We start from the raw sequence: 23,843 nt of genomic DNA, 5'->3' as shown, positions 1-23,843 counted from the left end.
TAAATAAGTGGTGGGAACGAGTTAGTAAGTCGTGGCAACTACATAACTGAACCCAGTCGTGGCCACGAGATAAATAAGTGGTGGGATCGAGTAAGTAAGTCGTGGCCACGACATAACTGAACCCAGTCGTGGCCACGAGATAAATAAGTGGTTGGAACGAGTAAGTCGTGGCCACGACATAACTGAACCCAGTCGTGGCCATAGATAAATAAGTGGTGGGATCGAGTAAGTAAGTCGTGGCCACGACATAACTGAACCCAGTCGTGGCCACGAGATAAATAAGTGGTGGGATCGAGTAAGTAAGTCGTGGCCACGACATAACTGAACCCAGTCCTGGCCACGAGATAAATAAGTGGTGGGATCGAGTTAGTTAGTCGTGACCACGATGTAAAAAAATCACACATGTCACCTCTATGCCACTGTATAAACCCTTTCAAGTAATCACGAATGTTTTGGGTCACCAGGCACTCAAGATTCAGGTAATTGTACATTGGATACGTCGACGTAAAATCAGTAGACACGAAACTTTGATTTCCGATTATCAGTATATACGATATACGCTTCCATAAAGTTCATATTCCATGAAAAAATCAAACACATTAGTAACATATCACATGTAGGTGGAGGCAATTATGAAATTTACATAAAGCTTCCAATAACAATACGTCATCCTTTTGTCACATATTGCACATAAATTTATTATATCGATAACACATATAAAAAAGTCCTTAGACGATTAGCGAAATGTTCATATATTGTGGTAATTGTTAGTCAAAGTGCTTTGGACGGGTAAGGCTATAACCGGCCATGTGGATTCCAGTCACGGTGAGCGACTTACACTTATCGATTTATCTTATCTAATTGGTTTGATGAGCAATTATTGTAAAGGTTTTTTATACAAAGGCAATGTACAAAACTATATAATTAGAATAAAACAAAACATTAACTTTTTGAGTTTAGATAAGATAAGATTATGGAGGTTTAGATAATGAATATGGAGTCTTGCCTTTCTTGTCTTTATGGACAAACTAAAAAATGCGCAATATTTCTGTTGTAAAAATGCTACCTACATTGTTTTAGGCTGTACGCCGCTAGGCCTGCAGACTTATATAATCATAAATTGGAATCTCCCATCGGCAGATAACATTTTTAACATTTTACGAATTAATGCGCGCACGGGCGTATCAACACCGGCGCTGTTAGAACTGCGGTGAACAACCTAGTCTAGTTTACATTACCAATCTGCTCTACGGAACTGCGAAATTACGCAATTAAAAAAAGGCAATTATTTCAATATCGACGAGTTACAAAACGCAAATGGTTATGGATCTTATTGAAGATGTAATTAAATGCACATTTGACGCAAGATATCAAAGCAACATGTTTCGTACGAATTTTTTATATTTCATTTTATCAGGGATTATAAGTGATTGTAAATCATTCATTAGTATATTTGTTATGTTTAAAATAGCCTCAATCGGTGTATGGTGTTTGACCGTTGAAATATTTTTTTTTGATTTTTAAGCCTATGGGCCCGGATACACTATAGGAAGGAGAAGGAGAAACAGCGAGACATTTTGGGCATTGTTGCCATTTTTTTATTGGTTGTTACTATTTCTGTCCAATTAGATTGAACATGGCGGCTGATTTCTGCCATTTCGTATTTTCCGAACATAAAAGACCATATAAGTATTGACTAATATGCAGATGATTCCTGGTTATACAAAATAGGTCCAAGTATATTGAGCATTCAATCAAATCTACAAAAAAGTCTTAATAGTGTGAACTGTTGGTGTAAGACAAATACTATGTCAATCCATCCATCAAAAACCAAATGTATAATTCTATGTTCTAATTATAAGGTAAAACATGCAATGCAACTTGAACTATCAATAGATGGATTGTCAGTAGAAAACGTGAAATGTCAAAAGGTCCTCGGGGTGCATGTTGATCAGACATTGTCATGGCATACACATGTTAATACTGTAGTGAATAAGCTTAATTCAAAATTGGCACTTTTAAGAAGAATAGCATATTATTTAACAGACGAGATGAAATCATTGTATTATAATGCATATATCATGTCAAACATGGAGTACTGTTGTAGTGTCTCGGGACTTACACATTCCTCAGATACCACAAAAATCACTTATATTCAGAAAAGAGCGATTAAGCTAATAATGAAGTCGGGAACTAGCCACTGTGGAAACATATTCGAACAGTCAGGGTTGCTATCTTTTGAAGACAGGTGCTATTATCAACTTTCATTACTTGTTTTCAAAAGCATAAAATGTTTGACTCCTTCGTACTTCACAGAATTGTTAACATTTGCCAAAAATGAGCACTATAGCTTGCGTTCTTCAGAAAACAAGGATCTTTTTGTTGTAAAACCTAGAACAAACTATATCATAAATACATTTGCCTATAAAGCAATGAACATTTGGAATTCTCTTCCTACATACATTAAAAGTCAAGATAAGCTACCAGCCTTTAAACATGCATTAAAAGACTACTTATTGGCAGAATAATTTTATCACATGCAAAACAATCTTGACACTTTATTTAATTCACATTATAATAAATTAGTTCATTGTTTACATGAATGGTGTTAATGTACGTATATGACATTCTTGCAACCACTTGTAATGGATACTACCAAATGTGTAAATTTAATGTTGAAAATATATTGATTGAATGTGGTTTTACTGAATATATCTACATTATTTACAGTATGAAATTATTGTAATTTATAATCATCATATTAAACTGAGTTGTGTTTGTCGAAGAAATGTATGATAGTGATAGTGTGATTGTATGTGTTATTATGTTGCTTAATATGTAACTTAGTATATGTGTTTTTGCAATACTTTTTGTGTGAAGGCCATGCTGGAAATAAGTAGTATGTCTGTAATGATTGTACACTTAGTATGTAACCTTCGTTAAATAAAGTTGTTGTTATTATTATTATTATTATTATTATTATTATTATTATTATTATTATTATTATTATAATTATAAGAATACATACAAGATATATGTAGCAGGGCGGTAATACGCCATGTGGCGGGGCGAAAATGCGCCATGTGGCGGGTCAAAAATTCGCCATGTGGCAGAGCAAAAATACACCATCCGGCAGGGTGAAAATACGCCATGTGCGGGGCGAAAATACGCGATGTGGCGGGGCGAAAATACGCCATGTGGTAGGGCGAAAAAACGCCATGAGGCAGAGCAAAAACACGCCATGTGGCGGGGATATGGATCAAAATAATAATCCGACGTATTTTCGCCTTGCCACAAAGCGATTTTTACTATTTTCGCCGATATAAAATGACAAAAATCAGCCGAATTGGACAGTAATAATGTGGACTCGGGGGGGGGGGGGGGGGGGGGGAGAGAAGTTTTTATTTTCATTTTTAATGAAAGTTTCCTATTATTAAAAAGGGATTGTGCCGTGGTCCAAGGGTCTTATTTCGCAAAAAAATATAACCAAAACCTGTTCTCTATCAGATTGAATTGTTGCTGTTACTGTTTAATCATATCGTAGAATTTCAGGCGGGAAACCTTTCTGTTGCCCTTATTCCTCTAGTTAGACCCTGGGCTTAGCTATATCAAACAATGGAGTCATAAAACAGACCTATCAAACAGCTACTGATTTGATTTTATATCAATATAAAGGTATTCAAACGTTGTGTTAGTTTTTTGTGTAAAACTACTCCCATGAAATTAAGTTTTTATTCAGGTTTATTGCCTGCTGTTTAATTTGTAATTGTCAGGCCATCTTTCGTAACAGCAGTGAAGGGTATTAATCGGAAAACCTACGAGACACATGTTACGCCATTTTTCGACGCCAACTTAAACAAGGCGTACAATTCATTGCCAATTTTGGTAAATCTAGTGTCTCAACAGCTCCGATAGGCGAGAACTTGCCCTAAAAGACGAGGCATGTGACCGGCACACTCCGGCTTACCCTGGCATATTCCGGGCTACCCCAACATACTACGGCCTTACCCGGCATAGTCCGGCCTACTCCGGTTTACTCAGAATTAAACCAGCATACTCCGGCCTACCGCGGAATACTCCGGAATTATACCGGCATACTCCGGCCTACACCGGTGTAATGTTGTGAGCATAGAAGCTCCGCCTCTATATGCAAATTAGTAACCGCCCTGCTAAGGCACCAAGGTGGAACCCCTAGAAGTATCAGAGAGAGGCAGTATGATTCAGACTATTGATGTACTCACATGTTATACACTTGTAGAATAAATGTAGTAAAACGTTAAGTGTCTTTATTACATACCTACATTAATCACAACAACCGGCATACTCAGAGTTATCCCGGCATACTCCGGCCTACCCCGGAATACTCTGGCCTTACCCGGCATAGTCCGGCCTATATCAAACAATGGAGTCATAAAACAGACCTATCAAACAGCTACTGATTTGATTTTTTATCAATATAAAGGTATTCAAACGTTGTGTTAGTTTTTTGTGTAAAACTACTCCCATGAAATTAAGTTTTTATTCAGGTTTATTGCCTGCTGTTTAATTTAAAATTGTCAGGCCATCTTTCGTAACAGCAGTGAATGGTATTTATCGGAAAACCTACGAGACACATGTTTACGCCATTTTTCGATGCCAACTTAAACAGGCGTACAATTCATTGCCAATTTTGGTAAATCTAGTGTCTCAACAGCTCCGATAGGCGAAAACTTGCCCTAAAAGACGAGGCATGTGACCGGCACACTCCGGCTTACCCTGGCATATTCCGGCCTACCCCAACATACTACGCCGGCCTACCCCGGCATACTCAGAGTTATCCCGGCATACTCCGGCCTACCCCGGCATACTCCGGCCATAACCGGCATAGCCCAGCCAACCCCAACATCGTCCGGCCTAACCCCAACATACTACGGCCTTACCCGGCATAGTCCGGCCTACCCCGGCTTACTCAGAGTTATACCAGCATACTCCGGCCTACCCCGGCATACTCCAGCCAAACCCGGCATAACCCAGTCTACCCCAACATACTCCGGCCTTACCCAGCATAGTCCGGCCTACCCCGGCATACTCTGGCCTACCCCGGAATACTCCGGCCTTATCCCGGCATACTCCGGCCTACCCCGGCATACTCAGAGTTATCCCGGCATACTCCGGCCTACCCCGGAATACTCCGGCCTTATCCCGGCATACTCCGGCCTACCCCGGCATACTCAGAGTTATCCCGGCATACTCCGGCCTACCCCGGCCTTACCCGGCATAGTCCGGCCTACCCCGGAATACTCCGGCCTTATCCAGGCATACTCCGGCCTACCCCGGCATACTCCGGCCATACCCGGCATAGCCCAGCGTACCCCAACATACTCCGGCCTTACCCAGCATAGTCCGGCCTACCCCGGCATACTCCAGCCTACCCCGGAATACTCCAGCCTTATCCCGGCATACTGCAGCCTACCCCGGCATACTCAGAGTTATCCCGGCATAGTCCGGCTTAACCCGGCATACTCAGAATTATCCCGGCATACTCCGGCCTACCCCAGCCTTACCCGGCATAGTCCGGCCTACCCCGGGATACTCAGTTATCCTGGCATACTCCGGCCTATCCCGGAATACTCCGGCCTACCCGATCCTCCCCGCAATACGCCATTGCTGTATGGATGAATGCCAATGTTCGGACCACTTTTTAAACCATTCACCAGTCATACATGTTTTACAGGTGTTGTGTGTGTTGGTGGTGTTGAATTCGGCACGGGCCGTACCGGGATGGGGGTACTATGGATACTCTGGCTCCAGCAGCAGCAGCAGTAGCAGCAGCAGCAGCAGTGAAAGTAGCGGCAGCAACGAGCGTATAATTATATTTTGCAAACCACATGTAGATGCCAAGAATGTTAAATATTTAGACATGATTGATCGTAGCCATCTCTGAACGTAATTATGTATGTTTTCGTCCAGTTAAGATATCAACAAGATGAATAGGATATTAAGCATCGCTGTACTGCTCGAACGTTCGCTCAATAGCCTTATATTATATATCTCTTATATTGTTTCACCTCCCAGCGGTACATGTCGGCGAGGAGTGTTCTTCTTCAAGTGGATGTATGGACCCGTATGCGGAGTGTTTGGAGTTCGGATGTAACTGCAAACTTTTCTGCCAGTGTAGACCTGGATACAGCTTCGCCAAAAACGGGCAATGGGGCTGTGGTATCTGCTACCGAGGTTTGTTTTCTACGCTATTCTGATGCAAATTATTCACTTCTTTGTAATCGGGCACTGTTCACAATTGTGTCATTTGATAAAACGACATAGTTGTTTTATGGAAGGATATTGATCAGCGTTGTTTGTATACATATACAACCCTTACGTTTCAGATGGTGATGAGCCACCGTCCCCTCCAAGCCCACCATCTCCCCAAACACCTCCATCTTCACCGACCCCCGATACACCTCCAAGCCCTCCGACCCCTCCATCCTCACCGACCCCCGATACACCCCCAAGCCCTCCGACCCCTCCAAGTCCACCAACCCCTCCAACTCCCCCGTCCCCTCCAACGCCATCCGGATGCGATTGTGACTCTGATGAGGACTGTATAGACGACGAATGTTACCCGGAGTGTGAGGGATGCGAGGTCCGCGGACCTGATAAAAAATGTCGTAAGTATGAAAACATAGTTATTTAGTAGTTACTGTTAAAACCTGCTGTACGATTTAGGACTAACACTAGGGCAAAGCGTTTTCGAAGTTTAAAAATTCGAGTTCATATTTACATTTACAAGGTTTCGAAGCACGTTAACGCTCAAATAAAAAATGCCTTGTTATCCGGCTAGTGCATTGGATAAGCGTCTGGTATATAACGTCACGTATTTCGTGAAACTAACCAGTACAAAGGTGCTTTCTCGACTGCTCTTAACCGACACTTTCCAATAGATCTCCAGCTATAACTATTTGACCGCACCATAGGCCTGGGGTTTCGACAAAAGATTCATGTTATCGAAAGAATAGATCTATCATTCCTCAGATGAATGACAAAAGCAAAAAAATCCACACCTGCATGCATACTTAATGGGGGCGGGGGGGGGGCTTAATGATGATGATGATGATGATGATGATGATGATGATGATGATGATGATGATGATGATGATTGTGATGATGTTGTTGATGATGATGATGATGATGATGATGATGATGATGATGATGATGATGATGATGGTGATGATGGTGATGATCATCATAAGGCATCATCATCCTCATCATGACAACTTATATTTCCTGTTTTATCTCACGTTTATGTTATGGTATTTTTTACTTATAGTAAGGTTTTGCCGTACAGTAATCACTGCCACTACACATGTCATGTGCTGATGATGATGTGGCGTCATTCAAACAGTTTTTAACTTTAAAAACAGCGTCAGTTAAAGGTACTTTAATAAGTCGAACTCCCAGGGACCGGCGAAAATACTTCGAACGTCGGAAAATCAATTTAGCAAATGTTTGAACTATACGAATGTCTTAAACACATTTATAAAGCTGTATATAAACACTTGCCATATGAACTAAACAATAAGTCAGATTGTGTTCAATATTATGACTTTTGTATAGGTACGCTTCAGTGCTAAAATAGAAAATCAACAACACTAGTTTACATTCAATAAAACAATACCTGGGCAAACTTAATACGAACTGATCTGGTGTATGTATCCAGATGCGATTTACTACGACGAGTCAAGTGTCGAGGGTTAAACACTTATACCACTAAATAAACAAATATATATATTTGTATCCAGATGTTGATTACTACGACCAGTCATAACCGTCTGTAACGCACAATTAAACTTTAATATGCCACCAGATGCGGATTATTAAGGCGAGCAACGCGGAATACAACTCTTGTACATCCAATTAACCTAATATATGCCTCAAGGTGCAGATTACTACAGCGAGTCGTGTATCGCGGAATACACCTCTTGTACATCCAATTAACCTAATATATGCCTCAAGGTGCAGATTACTACAGCGAGTCGTGTATCGCGGAATACACCTCTTGTACATCCAATTAACCTTAGTTTAAACGAATACAACTCGGGTACACCCAATTAACCTTATATATGCCACAATGTGCAGGTTACTACGGCGTGTCATGTATCGCGGAATACACCTCTTGTACATCCAATTAACCTTAAATATGCCTCAAGGTCAGATTACAACGGCGAGTCATGTATCGCGGAATACACCTCTTTTATATTCAATTAACCTAATATATGCCTCAATGTGCAGGTTACACCGGCGAGTCATGTATCGCGGAATACAACTTTGGAACATCCAATTAACCTTATTATATGCCACAATGTGCAGGTTACTACGGCGTGTCATATATCGCAGAATACAACTCGGGTACAGCCAATTAACCTTATAAATGCCACAATGTGCAGGTTACTACGGCGTGTCATGTATCGCGGAATAAAACTCGGGTACATCCAATTAACCTTATATATGCCACAATGTGCAGGTTACTACGGCGTGTCATGTATCGCGGAATACAACTCGGGTACATCCAATTAACCTTATAATTATATGCTACCATGTGCAGGTAACTACGGCGAGTCATGTATCGCGGAATACACCTCTTGTACATCCAATTAACCTTAAATATGCCTCAAAGTGCAGATTACTACGGCGAGTCATGTATCGCGGAATACACCTCATGTACATCCAATTAACCTTAAATATGCCTCAAGGTGCAGATTACTACAGCGAGTCGTGTATCGCGGAATACACCTCTTGTACATCCAATTAACCTTAAATATGCCTCAATGTGCAGATAACTACAGCGAGTCGTGTATCGCGGAATACACCTCATGTACATCCAATTAACCTTAAATATGCCTCAAGGTGCAGATTACTACAGCGAGTCGTGTATCGCGGAATACACCTCTTGTACATCCAATTAACCTTAAATATGCCTCAAGGTGCAGATTACTACAGCGAGTCGTGTATCGCGGAATACACCTCTTGTACATCCAATTAACCTTAAATATGCCTCAATGTGCAGGTTACTACCGCGAGTTATGTATCGCGGAATATAACTCGGGTACATCCAATTAACCTTTAATTATATGCTACAATGTGCAGGTAAACACGGCGAGTCATGTACCGCGGAATACAACTCTGGTACATCCAATTAACCTTATATATGCCTTTAGATGCTGATTACTACGGCGAGTCATGTATTGAGGATCCAGACAGTTGCTGCAATAATGATTTGGAGTGTCTGAACGGAAAGTGCGTGTGTCGAGATTCAGATAAGGACTACGACGATGATATCGAGGAATGTCGTTAGTAAAACCACATTATTTTAAATTAGAAAACGATGCTTTTATTAAGATGGTTATGACTTTAAGTACACACGTACATGTGATGTTTATTTAGGACAAAATGACTTTTTTCATGAAATAGTGTTTTTTCATGTTGCGATTTGTTTCTAGTAAATCATTACGAGTATGTCTCCATAAAAATATCCATCAGGCCTCATTTACACTTGTACATGTGATATCATATTCCATTTAAAAAGTGTTTTCTACACATGTAGGAACGTTACTTTATGATAAAGACCATAATTCAACGCCTTTCTACATATAATGTTGCATCTCTATAAGAGTTTTCCCCACCCACCAGTCCGTCCGCTGGATCCCCACTGTGACTGCGGGTTCGGGCAGGATTGTAACTGCGATCCGTCTGACGAATGTGTTGACCGCATATGCTTACCGATATGTACCGGCGAGTGTGATACCCGCGACCCCGACGGCGAATGCCGTAAGTAGAATCGTTGAATGATTTTCCTTAAACATAGCTGGGCCTGGTTTAATAACCGGATGACACTGTTGTACTGGATGTGGGATTCCAGTGCCAGACGACATATTCGCTTAACTATTCTATCTCACTCTTTGTTCAGGTTCAGACGAATACGGCGAGTCGTGCCTCGATGATCCTGACACGTGCTGTGGCGAAGACCTCGAGTGTGACGACGGAACGTGCAGATGCGAGGACTCAGATCTCGAATATGACCACGACGAAGGACGATGCCGTAAGTTGACAGGCTGCCCTTACAGGCGGAATCATGCTACTGCTGTCTTATTTCTAGAAAGTTACTATGAAATTAGAGCCACAGATCTACCTGTATGGTTTGGTCCTTACCCTCGTTTAGGGGAGAAACTATATCCATTAAAGGCAGACGATAGCTCATTAAGTGTCAATGTAATCCAGTAGAGCATCAAGTGGATAATGTTACGTGCATGTGAATAGAAATGTACGTACATGAACGAGTTCGTGTTCCAATAAACCTTAATAATGCAAATACAAATGTCATTTATATTTAAGTTACCATTTGTAATAACATGTGATTCTTGCTTGAGAAAGAAGGTTCATCAAAAAGATATATTTTTAATATGTATTTCAGTACTGTTTGGTCATGGGCCTATGCAATATTAATAATCCACACGATTAAATCAATCGCTAAGAGGAACCTTCTTTACAGCTGCACTCTCACAGATTGACCGTTTTGACATTTTTTATAATTTGTTTTTGCCTTGGAATGAGCCAAATTTAAGTAAATGTCTTGAAACCAATGATATTAGAAGGCTGACTAAAGACTAGATATCATTTTTTTCATATTTATGGTCGAAAGTTGATGTTTTATGGCTAAACGCGCTACTAACGCTTTAAGAGAATTGTAATTTCCGTACGTTTTTCTAACAATTGAGATATATTCTAGTACGGATGATCTTATATGACTGAATAAAATGTATTGATGCCAAAATTAGCTGAAAAAAAAGTTTAAAAAAGTCGAAACAGTCAATCTGTGAGAGTGCAGCTTTAAATGCTTCAGATCATAATCATTAAGGTATCCGGTGTACACATATTGTTATCGTTTGAGTCATTTGTCGCAATGTTAAATGTGTAAGCCGGGTGACCATATAGAATTTTGGTAGCAGTTGAAAGGGTATTGCTTGATTAATATCTTTATGTAAAATATATGACCGAAAAAATCATCTTAGATAAAATTGTTGAAGTTTTTATTTTTATTAGTTGTAAGTTGAATAACCAACTTCGCAATCTTTTAGCGCCAAAATAGACTAGTGTTTGTATTTTTGTGGTTCATGTTTTTTTCTTTTACATGTCAACCCATTTAAAGTTATACAAAATTACAAGTGGTCACCAGGCATCCAGAACTCACATAATTGTACTACAAGAATACCTGAATCTTTCCTTTGTTACTGCGACCAGTGGGAGATGAGCTTGGTGAGCGCTGCAAGGACTTTCCGGACATGTGCACGGTTAGAGACCCGCACACGCACTGTGATGATGGCATTTGCGAGTGCATGTCGCAGTACACAGAGATTGAGGGAATTTGTTGTAAGTAGTCATAAAGGTCTGGAATCACTGAATAATGTATCTATCATTCTGGAATCACTGAATAATGTTCCTATCATTCTGGAATCACTGAATAATGTTCCTATCATTCTGGAATCACTGAATAATGTTCCTATCATTCTGGAATCACTGAATAATGTTTCTATCATTCTGGAATCACTGAATAATGTTCCTATCATTCTGGAATCACTGAATAATGTTCCTATCATTCTGGAATCACTCAATAATGTTCCTATCATTCTGGAATCACTCAATAATGTTTCTATCATTCTGGAATCACTCAATAATGTTCCTATCATTCTGGAATCACTGAATAATGTTCCTATCATTCTAGAATCACTGAATAATGTTCCTATCATTCAACAGTGAATTGATCGATTTGCACGCAAATTTACACTAAGTACTAGTGTTTCACGACAGTGAACAACATGCATATATTGAGGAGAAAGTTATAATTGTGTACGGAACATAAAGTTAGACCAAACGTTACGTTTGTTATAAGAAAAAAAGTAATGGTTGAACGTTACCATTATGTATTAAGAGAGGTTTTTATTAAAATCACAATCAACTCGGCTTTAAAACCTTTAAAATTGGAAAGTAACCAATGATTTTTAACGGTACGACCCAAACAATAAATAAAGCGTCTCACTGTTTTGCACTAAGATGTCCGCGTCTTAACCAGTTTCGGTTTTGGGGTAGATAATACAAAACACAATCTCAATAAAAGATTCGCGGGTACCCATCGTTTACAGTCACACTACATATTCCGTTTACAATACACGGGTGCCGTAGGATAATTGGCGGGCAAAGTTTGGTTCAATGGAGTTGACAAAAAGAGTGGTTAAGACTCGAAAATGGCGCACTTTTCTTCGCGGTATGCAGTTGTGAGTGTTTTACCGATTGAGCTTTCGAGAATAAAGACATCTTTAATTTCTAAAGCTAAATCTTCGCATCGATCAACGTGATTTTCTCCCGTATGTTCTGTGTACCCCGTGTGTGTTGTGCTATCACGCGGTGCCTTGAAATACGGCCATCTTAAATTGTTACGCTACTGGGCTTGTTCGTGTAGTTTTATTTTGATTTAGCTACTACTATATGTTACAATGTTAGTGACATTCATTAAAAGTCAAATCGGCCGATGAAATTTGTAAACGAATAAAATAAGATATAAGTAAATTTATCACGCCTCCAGTAGGCCCACATTGTTAAAACCGCATCTGTCAGATTACGGCGTTTTTGTATGCATCACTTCGTTACAAAAAGCACATTCAGCGAGGCAGCCACGTCTACATTATTTGAGCGGAAAGCAATTGATGCAACGTATCCATCCACAATGTTTCAGGTGACGACTGCGATGATTCGAAGCACCAAGTCTGCTGCACAAAGAGTAAGATCAACGGCAATACTTGCCGAGGCCGCACCTTGGGCGAATGTTTCTGCTACCATGGTGTAGCCCGAGCTAGCAATCCCCTGATTTGCTGTGAGTACTATTTCGTTTTAAATTGGTGTGATGTAAAAACTTGCCTAACGCTTTGATCTAGGCATCGGATTTAATGAAGGCGGCGGATCTTTTAGTCTCCTCTGTAAACCAGTAAATGCAAGAGATAAACGTGCATTTTTTCAAGTCTCCGTACAGTTTTTTAGTATCATTTCAAACTCTAAAATGCGTGGCGACTGAGAGCTGCTGAGGCTTATTATTCACTTATTACACTATAAACCAGGCGAGAACTGCGAGCTTCCGTCTACATGCTGTGACTCCAACAAATTGGGTGCTGGTTTTGAAGGCTGCAACAATGACAATGACTTGGGCAAATGCGTCTGTGAGCATGGCATCGCAGACTCAACAGAAGACCCTATGCTCTGCTGTAAGTTGCTTCACACTGTCTGAAAATTCATTCATCGACACTAGTTTTACACTGATTGGGAAAACTATGACACACCACTAGTAATCGACACTAGTTTTACACTGATTGGGAAAACTATGACACACCACTAGTAATCGACACTAGTTTTACACTGATTGGGAAAACTATGACACAACACTAGTAATCGACACTAGTTTTACACTGATTGGGAAAACTATGACACAACACTAGTATCATGAAATTAAGAATTCCAATTAAAATTGAGTAAGTGAGTGTCTCAAATAAAGTTGAAATAAATTGATTTATCTTGCAGAATAAAAAAAAATATATTCTTCTCAACTGATCAATAAATTGCTAGTGACTTAGAAAAGATTGATTGGAAATAGCTTTGTACGATGCATGGGCTTATCAGATGACCCCAAAGGGTGTATGCACAGACTTGGCTTAAACTCACAATTTTTAAGCCTTACTATCAGAATCATTAAAAGGTCAGTACACGAACTGTGGACATGTTGTTAAGAATACACAAGTGCCATAGCATAATTCATTTAAAAGTATGTTGTTGTTGTTGTTTTAATTGTATATGTTAAGTTAATTGAATTCGATTTTTTAATTGAGATGAAAATAAACGTACCACCAAGCATATATATACGATAGAAACATAAAAAATGAAAACGAACGAACACGGAGTGCTTACGTTAAATAAGTGAAAACTTACGACCACCATGTACGAACGACAAAAAGGTAAAATGAACAATTAAAAAACGTACGACCTCCAAATGCGTAAGATAAAAACGTAAAGTGTAAAAATGATTGACCACATAGTACGTTCGATTAAAACGTAAAACATACGAAAACGTTCAATTACCAAGGACGTAACTTCGTAAGATAAAAACGTATTAAACGTCAAAACGTACGACTACGCAGTATGTACGATATAAAAACGTAAAAACAACATGATAACGAACGACCACCAAGTATGTAAAATGAAGCTGGAAAACTTACAACCACCAAGTACGATTTATAAAAACGTAGAAAACACAAAACGCACGACCACAAAGAACGTATGATAAAAACGTAAAATCGTTAAATAGTACGACCACTAAGTACGTACGATAACAACGTATAAAACGTTAGAATGTTCGACCACCAAAGACGTACGCTAGATTTTTAAGCGCTCAAACGTACGACAAAACGTTTATTTCTCAAAGGAAGGGACGGGATCTTACACTTTCTTAAAATTGAACTTTATTGCATATTTGTTATATATGAGCACATAAGTTCATATTTACAAATGCTCTAAACCTAGCTTCTCTTAGACCTAGCTTCAAAAATTTCAGGTGACGATTGCGGTTCGGACAAGAAGTGTTGTACGAGAAACATGGACTGCAAAGGCGCAACTCTTGGTGAATGCTTTTGTGAACACGGCGTGCAACCAAACTCTGGGGGAATGTGTTGTAAGTTATAATTATGACGCTTATGCACTGATAGTTGTTATGCCAAATCTGGACGCGGCGAGAATAAAGTTGACTTAAGGTGCCGTGTGGTTCACGACAGGCGGGATTTTGACAGGCTCGCTGACACGGTCAACCGGTGGACTTGGTCAGTTGGTTTTGATAAAAGGATTTCCGATGCATCCCCGACCTCTGCTTCAGGTGTTGAATTTAGACAAAGACATTTGCAATTTCTCTGAATCTACTGTGTATTCCCCCTCAAGCCCCCCCCCCCCCCCCCCCACACACACACACGCCCCCTTACTCGGACAACGCATTGATACTAACTTCATAGAAAAGTACAGTCATCCTAGGTGATTTAAGCAGAAAAGGAGATTTTTAGAATCACACCAATACACTGTCAAATTTTCTTCAGCCGAACATATTAATATTCCCGCGTTTTATTATATCTTGAGTGGACTGTCATGACAACTGTCTTTAACATAATAGTTATTAACGCTACTGATTATATAACTTACTGTATTTTCATTATAATGTGCCGTAGTGCAGAATAGCAGATTTTATTTAGTATATCTGATATTGCATATTGCCTATTTGGGCTTAGTTGATCATTGAAAGTTAGTTTATCTGTTTGGACGCTTCTGAATTCAATATTGGTGTGTTTTATTCAATTTTAATAAGATACTGATAAATGGTTCACTTCTTGTACTGTTTATCTGATAACATTCATAAACTGTGTGCAATCGTTCCACATAAGATCATTTCACTTTTAGCCATCAATTGAAAACCGTTAATTCTTTACTTATTGGATAGGTGTAATTTGGCCGATTCTTCATTCATTTCGGTCTCGTATATGAATTCTTGGGGTAAGATTATTATCGGTCCCAGATGTCTTAAATTATATCGAATTGTGTCAAAGGACGCGTAGATAAAAACCTTTTGTTAATATACCAAAAAAGTAATTGTAGGGGAATAAATGTGCTCAAAAACAATGAGTTGTACTCGATTCCAATTTTTGCTGTAGATTTATTCTTTGGAATCTTAACCAAACTCTTAAATCATTATATTCAAAGAGAGAATAACGAACAAAAAAACGGATGAAAACAATGTACGTGAAGTTAGCGGCCTAGCGGCCTAGCGGCCTAGCGGCGTGAAGTTAGCGGCCTAGCGGCCTAGCGGCCTAGCGGCGTGAAGTTAGCGGCCTGGCGGCCTAGCGGCCTAGCGGCGTGAAGTTGGCGGCCTAGCGGCCTAGCGGCCTGGCGGCCTAATTATTTTTTCTATTTCCAAACAATTGTTAATGCGTTTTTTTAAAACAATGATAAATCAAGGTTTTTTATTCATATAGTTACATAGCGGCCTTAAATTGTTATAAATTCAGAATATTTTTCTTTACCTTTTATTCTAAAACAATTTTAAATTAACGTTTTATGCACAAATTATCACTCTGAAGCGTTTTTCAAACTTTATTCAAAAAAGTCGATCAAGCACTTCAGCGACCTAGCGGATAGAAGCCTGAAATTAGCGGCCTAGCGGCCTAGCGGCCTAAAATGGTATCCTATTTCAAAGCATGTATACATGCATTTTCTTCTAAAACAATAACATTTTAACTGTTTTTATGCACAAATTAACACATTGAAGCGATTATCAACAGTTTTTTTCCAAAAACGTCGATAAACCAGTCAGCTATTTCGAAGCATTAAACATGCCTGTTCTTCTTAATCAATGATATATTAACTGTTTATATGCACAAATTATCACTCTGAAGCGTTTTTCAACTTTTTTTCAAAAAAGTCGATCGAGCACTTCAGCGGCCTAGCGGCCTAGCGGCGTGAAGTTAGCGGCCTGGCGGCCTAGCGGCCTAAAATGGTATCCTATTTTAAAGCATGTATACATGCATTTTCTTCTAAAACAATGACATATTAACTGTTTTTATGCACAAATTAACACTTTGAAGCTATTAGCGATTATCAATATTTTTTTTTAAAAGCGTCGATAAAGCAGTCAGCTATTTCAAAGCATTAAACATGCCTGATCTTCTAAAACAATGATATATTTACTGTTTTATGCACAAATTATCACTCTAAACTTTTTTTTATTTTTTTTTCAAAAAAGTTGATCGAGCACTTCAGCGGCCTAGCGGCCTAGCGGCGTGAAGTTAGCGGCCTGGCGGCCTAGCGGCCTGGCGGCCTAAAATGGTTTCCTATTTCAAAGCATGTATACATGCATTTTCTTCTAAAACAATGACATATTAACTGTTTGAATGCACAAATTAACACTTTGAAGCTATTAGCGATAATCAACATCTTTTTTTTTCAAAAAAGTCGATTAAGCAGTCAGCTATTTCAAAGCATTAAACATGCCTGATCTTCTTAATCAATGATATATTTCCTGTTTATATGCACAAATTATCACTCTGAAGCGTTTTTCAACTTTTTTTCAAAAAAGTCGATCGAGCACTTCAGCGGCCTAGCGGCCTGGCGGCCTAGCGGCCTAGCGGCGTGAAGTTAGCGGCCTAGCGGCCTAGCGGCCTTAAATGGAATCCTATTTCAAAGCATGTATACATGCATTTTCTTCTAAAACAATGACATATTAACTGTTTTTATGCACAAATTAACACTTTGAAGCAATTAGCGATTATCAACATTTTTTTGTTAAAAGCGTCGATAAAGCAGTCAGCTATTTCAAAGCATTAAACATGCCTGATCTTCTAAAACAATGATATATTTACTGTTTATATGCACAAATTATCACTCCGAAGCGTTTTTCAACTTTTTTCAAAAAAGTCGATCGAGCACTTCAGCGGCCTGGCGGCCTAGCGGCCTAGCGGCCTAGCGGCCTAGCGGCGTGAAGCTAGCGGCCTGGCGGCCTAGCGGCCTAGCGGCCTAAAATGGTATCCTATTTCAAAGCATGTATACATGCATTTTCTTCTAAAACAATGACATATTAACTGTTTTTATGCACAAATTAACACTTTGAAGCTATTAGCGATTATCAACATTTTTTTTAAAAGCGTCGATAAAGCAGTCAGCTATTTCAAAGCATTAAACATGCCTGTTCTTCTAAAACAATGATGTATTTATTGTTTTTATGCACAAGTTATCACTCTGAAGCGTTTTTCAATTATTTTTCAAAAAAGTTGATCGAGCACTTCAGCGGCCTAGCGGCGTGAAGTTAGCGGCCTGGCGGCCTAGCGGCCTAGCGGCCTAAAATGGTTTCCTATTTCAAAGCATGTATACATGCATTTTCTTCTAAAACAATGATATATTAACTGTTTGAATGCACAAATTAACACTTTGAAGCTATTAGCGATTATCAACATCTTTTTTTTAAAAAGCGTCGATAAAGCAGTCAGCTATTTCAAAGCATTAAACACGACTGATCTTCTAAATCAATGATATATTTACTGTTTATATGCACAAATTATCACTCTGAAGCGTTTTTCAACTTTTTTTCAAAAAAGTCGATCGAGCACTTCAGCGGCCTAGCGGCCTAGCGGCGTGAAGTTAGCGGCCTAGCGGCCTGGCGGCCTAAAATGCTATCTTATTTCAAAGCATGACTACATGCATTTTCTTCTAAAAAAATGATATGTTAACTGTTTTTATGCACAGACTATCACTCTGAGGCGATTATCAACATATTTTTGAGAAGGATAGGCATGTATGCTGACTGCTTAATCGACTTTTTTGAAAAAAAAAATATGTTGATTATCGCTAATAGCTTCAAAGTGTTAATTTGTGCATTCAAACAGTTAATATATCATTGTTTTAGAAGAAAATGCATGTATACATGCTTTGAAATAGGAAACCATTTTAGGCCGCTAGGCCGCTAGGCCGCCAGGCCGCTAACTTCACGCCGCTAGGCCGCTAGGCCGCCAGGCCGCTAGGCCGCTGAAGTGCTCAATCGACTTTTTTGAAAAAAAGTTGAAAAACGCTTCAGAGTGATAATTTGTGCATATAAACAGTAAATATATCATTGTTTTAGAAGATCAGGCATGTTTAATGCTTTGAAATAGCTGACTGCTTTATCGACGCTTTTAACAAAAAAAAATGTTAATAATCGCTAATTGCTTCAAAGTGTTAATTTGTGCATAAAAACAGTTAATATGTCATTGTTTTAGAAGAAAATGCATGTATACATGCTTTGAAATAGGATACCATTTTAGGCCGCTAGGCCGCTAGGCCGCCAGGCCGCTAACTTCACGCCGCTAGGCCGCCAGGCCGCTAGGCCGCTGAAGTGCTCGATCGACTTTTTTGAAAAAAAGTTGAAAAACGCTTCAGAGTGATAATTTGTGCATATAAACAGGAAATATATCATTGTTTTAGAAAATCAGGCATGTTTAATGCTTTGAAATAGCTGACTGCTTTATCGACGCTTTTAAAAAAAAAATATTGATAATCGCTAATAGCTTCAAAGTGTTAATTTGTGCATAAAAACAGTTAATATGTCATTGTTTTAGAAGAAAATGCATGTATACATGCTTTGAAATAGGATACCATTTTAGGCCGCTAGGCCGCTAGGCCGCCAGGCCGCTAACTTCACGCCGCTAGGCCGCTAGGCCGCTGATGTGCTCGATCGACTTTTTTGAAAAAAAGTTGAAAAACGCTTCAGAGTGATAATTTGTGCATATAAACAGTTAATATATCATTGATTAAGAAGAACAGGCATGTTTAATGCTTTGAAATAGCTGACTGCTTTATCGACGCTTTTAAAAAAAAAAGATGTTGATAATCGCTAATTGCTTCAAAGTGTTAATTTGTGCATAAAAACAGTTAATATGTCATTGTTTTAGAAGAAAATGCATGTATACATGCTTTGAAATAGGATACCATTTTAGGCCGCTAGGCCGCCAGGCCGCTAACTTCACGCCGCTAGGCCGCTAGGCCGCTGAAGTGCTCGATCGACTTTTTTGAAAAAAAGTTGAAAAACGCTTCAGAGTGATAATTTGTGCATAAAACAGTCAATATATCATTGTTTTAGAAGATCAGGCATGTTTAATGCTTTGAAATAGCTGACTGCTTAATCGACTTTTTTGAAAAAAAAAAGATGTTGATTATCGCTAATAGCTTCAAAGTGTTAATTTGTGCATTCAAACAGTTAATATGTCATTGTTTTAGAAGAAAATGCATGTATACATGCTTTGAAATAGGAAACCATTTTAGGCCGCTAGGCCGCTAGGCCGCCAGGCCGCTAACTTCACGCCGCTAGGCCGCTAGGCCGCTGAAGTGCTCGATCAACTTTTTTGAAAAAAAAAAAACGCTTTATAGTGATAATTTGTGCATATAAACAGTAAATATATCATTGTTTTAGAAGATCAGGCATGTTTAATGCTTTGAAATAGCTGACTGCTTTATCGACGCTTTAAAAAAAAAAATATTGATAATCGCTAATAGCTTCAAAGTGTTAATTTGTGCATAAAAACAGTTAATATGTCATTGTTTTAGAAGAAAATGCATGTATACATGCTTTGAAATAGGATACCATTTTAGGCCGCTAGGCCGCTAGGCCGCCAGGCCGCTAATTTCACGCCGCTAGGCCGCTAGGCCGCTGAAGTGCTCGATCGACTTTTTTGAAAAAAAGTTGAAAAACGCTTCAGAGTGATAATTTGTGCATATAAACAGTTAATATATCATTGATTAAGAAGAACAGGCATGTTTAATGCTTTGAAATAGCTGACTGGTTTATCGACGTTTTGGGAAAAAAACTGTTGATAATCGCTTCAATGTGCTAATTTGTGCATAAAAACAGTTAAAATGTTATTGTTTTAGAAGAAAATGCATGTATACATGCTTTGAAATAGGATTCAATTTAGGCCGCTAGGCCGCTAATTTCAGGCTTCTATGCCGCTAAGTCGCTGAAGTGCTTGATCGACTTTTTTGAATAAAGTTTGAAAAACGCTTCAGAGTGATAATTTGTGCATAAAACAGTTAATTTAAAATTGTTTTAGAATAAAAGGTAAAGAAAAATATTCTGAATATAGAACAATTTAAGGACGCTATGTAACTATATGAATAAAAAACCTTGATTTATCATTGTTTAAAAAAAAACGCATTAACAATTGCTTGGAAATAGAAAAAATAAATAGGCCGCCAGGCCGCTAGGCCGCTAGGCCGCCAACTTCACGCCGCTAGGCCGCTAGGCCGCCAGGCCGCTAACTTCACGCCGCTAGGCCGCTAGGCCGCTAGGCCGCTAACTTCACGCCGCTAGGCCGCTAGGCCGCTAGGCCGCTAACTTCACGTACATATGAAAACATAAGTTTACGATTTTCAGTAACTGTTGATGTCATGTCGTAAATAAGTTTAGATTGAGATTTGACATAAGTATTTTAGTGATATTGGGGCCTGAAGGTCAAAGATTTGAAGTTGTAGAAGCTTTTAAATACTCTGGTGTTATATTTTCAAAGATTAGCATAGCATGGTATTCAAAGAAATGACAGAAAATGTACTTTATGTAACTTAAATGACATTGGCGATGAATTTCATTACATTCTAAAATGTACCCACTTTGCAAATGAAAGAAGCTAATAGCTACCAGCTATCATAGAAATGCTGTCAATATCATATCCTTCCAAACGATAATGTGTGAGAATGACTGTTAAAAGCTAATACTCACAAGAAATGTCATATCATTTGTATTTAAAACATTGGGAAACCCACCTGGCAATTTAACCTAGTATTTTAAAGAGGAATAGTTCGGCTATAATTACTTATGGTTTAGTTTATCTTATGTATTTTCATATTCAGAGATATTATGCTTTAACATCTGACCCGCAAAACCCTGGTTCATTAATTGTTGTTTTTTATATTATAATGATATCATATTATAATATAATGTCTACCTCTATTCATATGTATAATGCATTGAGCGTACTAAAAGAAAGAAAGAAAGAAAGAAAGAAAGAAAGAAAGAAAGAAAGAAAGAAAGAAAGAAAGAAAGAAAGAGGAATTTCTGTGTGAACGTTCAGCTTTCGTTCCATTTTCATCCAGTTTTATGTTTCACAGGCTCATATTGCCCCGGCCCACAGACGTGCAGCGAAGACGGATCATGCAAAGTCCCAAGTGAGATTATTGTTATCATTAATTTTGAATGTATTCACTGTATAGTCTGTGAAACAATTTCTTCCAACACTACGTTATTCATTATCAATGGTACGATGTTCTGAAAGAGTGTAGTATTGTGTTGTCGCATGAAGGAGGAACTCCTAGAGAAAACCCACATGTCGGGCCTCGTGTCCAAACATCACACTCACTAGTATCAAGGCCGCGAAACGAACCCGAAGCACATACCGAACCCGGAGCAGAATTTTGCGTTATAATGTGTTAAATGTGTTAATAAAATCATTGAGCCTGTAAGTCTGTCTTAACTCCACCAATGGCCGAACTTACGGTGAGAGAATCCCAGCTTTTCTCATAGGTACTGTCGAAGCTTCATGCGTTGTCGATGGTTAATACTGGTTATTTCCAATGACTTTTTAATGCCCAATGTGTCTTATTTACATGTTTATCATGCGCAGGTAAAAACATTGTATGAATGTTCATCGCTATAAAACTCATCTAAACATATGTTATTTTTTCTTCACTAAACTTACCTTTACATCACCGATTTCATTAAGGACCATGGGGAGTACCCTGCGACGCTGATAACCCTTGCGTGGGCCTTTACGGTGTGGTTTGTAAACCGTACGACTGTTGCGGAAAGACAGTCAGCGACGACAGCGGCAGCTTGTACAGCGGACATCATGGAGCTAGCTCCCATACGAAATCTAATGACGATCATAGCATAAGCGACAGCACAATAATTACGCTACCGTCATGTGAGGAAACATTTTGTCTTTGTGACACCGCAAAGAAAAGGGCATACACTAGAAACTCGAACGCCCCTTGTAAAAAAAGTAATCTTTCCTACCTTAACCTGAGGAAACATTGCAGAGACGCGTTCGATGATGACTCGTCTGGCGATGATTCAGAGAAAACAAAAACGAAAACCAAAGACACGAAAGAGAGCAAGGACACGAAGGGGGACAAGGACACGAAGGGGGACAAGGACACGAAGGACAGTAAGGGCACAAAGGAGAGCAAGGCCACTAAGGCTAGCAAGGCCACGAAGGATAGCAAGGCCACGAAGGATAGCAAGGCCACGAAGGATAGCAAGGCCACGAAGGAAAGCAAGGCCACGAAGGCTAGCAAGGCCACGAAGGCTAGCAAGGCCTCTAAGGCTAGCAAGGCCACTAAGGATAGCAAGGCCACTAAGGACACGAAGGGGAGCAAGGACACGAAGGAGAGCAAGGTAACGAAGGAGAGCAAGGACACGAAGGGGGACAAGGGCACGAAAGAGAGCAAGGACAAGAATGATAGCAAGGACAAGAATGATAGCAAGGCCACGAAGAAAAGCAAGGCCACGAAGCAGAGCAAGGCACCGAGCCATGAGTCATAGACGCAATGTAGACACATATACAAGTATACAACGTTCCTGTGTTTTCCCAACAGTGAATGATATTTTTACAAACAAAACGTTTGTTGTGCCTTTGGTTTCACTTTGTACTGCACTGTTTCAAGCATAATGATGTTTTCAAATAAGGTATGGGGATATACTTATGTCAATGTGGATATACTTGAATACTTTAATGTTGTGAGATTTTTTTAATTTATCTTATATGGTTACGGGTGTGGTTTTTTCGTTAGAATGTATGGAATGATTACTATGTATATTGTACAAACATGTGATTTTCCTGATGAAACATACTCATAACCCGAGGTAACTTATTGGCCATGCACCAAAACGTCATAATTATTATAAGTTTTGTTCTTAGAGGCTTGGAAGCTCTACCATTGAACACTACTTAGCGAATAGCTCAGACTTATACTTTTAAATGGCAAATAGAAAAAATGTATCTTTCTATGAATAAATCATAAAAACAATAGCGTATATACATTATATATCTATTTTTAAATACCAAATACGTAAACGGGTTGCAACGTCAATATATAAAACGGAATACAAGATGTGCAAATCAGAAATACTCAATTATTGTCGTATCATAACATAACACGAATTAAAATTTTATTTATATATCGACAAAGGGCATGTGTGTGAAGCAAAACAAAGT

The 23,843-nt window shown here is 39.1% G+C and overlaps 1 protein-coding gene across 2 annotated transcripts; it reads left to right on the top strand.

Annotated features, from left to right (window-relative positions):
- The first annotated feature begins 694 nt into the window (after nt 1-694).
- Nucleotides 695-23,655, top strand: LOC128242655 (tenascin-X-like). Of its 2 annotated transcripts, none has more exons than XM_052959894.1 (13): nt 695-825; nt 5,714-5,825; nt 6,055-6,213; nt 6,366-6,647; nt 9,195-9,326; nt 9,667-9,804; nt 9,944-10,075; nt 11,275-11,403; nt 12,764-12,901; nt 13,143-13,286; nt 14,627-14,743; nt 21,739-21,795; nt 22,350-23,655. In XM_052959894.1, the coding sequence occupies exons 1-13, from the start codon at nt 808-810 to the stop codon at nt 23,168-23,170; spliced, it is 2,379 nt and encodes a 792-aa protein (XP_052815854.1). In that variant the 5' UTR covers nt 695-807; the 3' UTR covers nt 23,171-23,655. The 2 variants fall into 2 exon arrangements, with proteins under 2 accessions (XP_052815854.1, XP_052815853.1); XM_052959893.1 differs by having other exon boundaries at nt 5,714-5,843.
- Nucleotides 23,656-23,843: the final 188 nt, after the last annotated feature.

This window comes from Mya arenaria, chromosome 8, assembly GCF_026914265.1.
Source record: "Mya arenaria isolate MELC-2E11 chromosome 8, ASM2691426v1".
Taxonomy (NCBI): domain Eukaryota; kingdom Metazoa; phylum Mollusca; class Bivalvia; order Myida; family Myidae; genus Mya; species Mya arenaria.
Note: the sequence above shows the minus strand (reverse complement) of the source record. Positions and strands in the feature narration are given on the sequence as shown.

What these genes read in the sequence shown, in the direction of transcription:
- LOC128242655 (XM_052959893.1), top strand. An exon ending in AGAGATTGAGGGAATTTGTT is followed by an intron (nt 11,404 to 12,763) that starts GTAAGTAGTCAT and finishes ACAATGTTTCAG; the next exon opens with GTGACGACTGCGATGATTCG. An exon ending in AAACTCTGGGGGAATGTGTT is followed by an intron (nt 14,744 to 21,738) that starts GTAAGTTATAAT and finishes TATGTTTCACAG; the next exon opens with GCTCATATTGCCCCGGCCCA.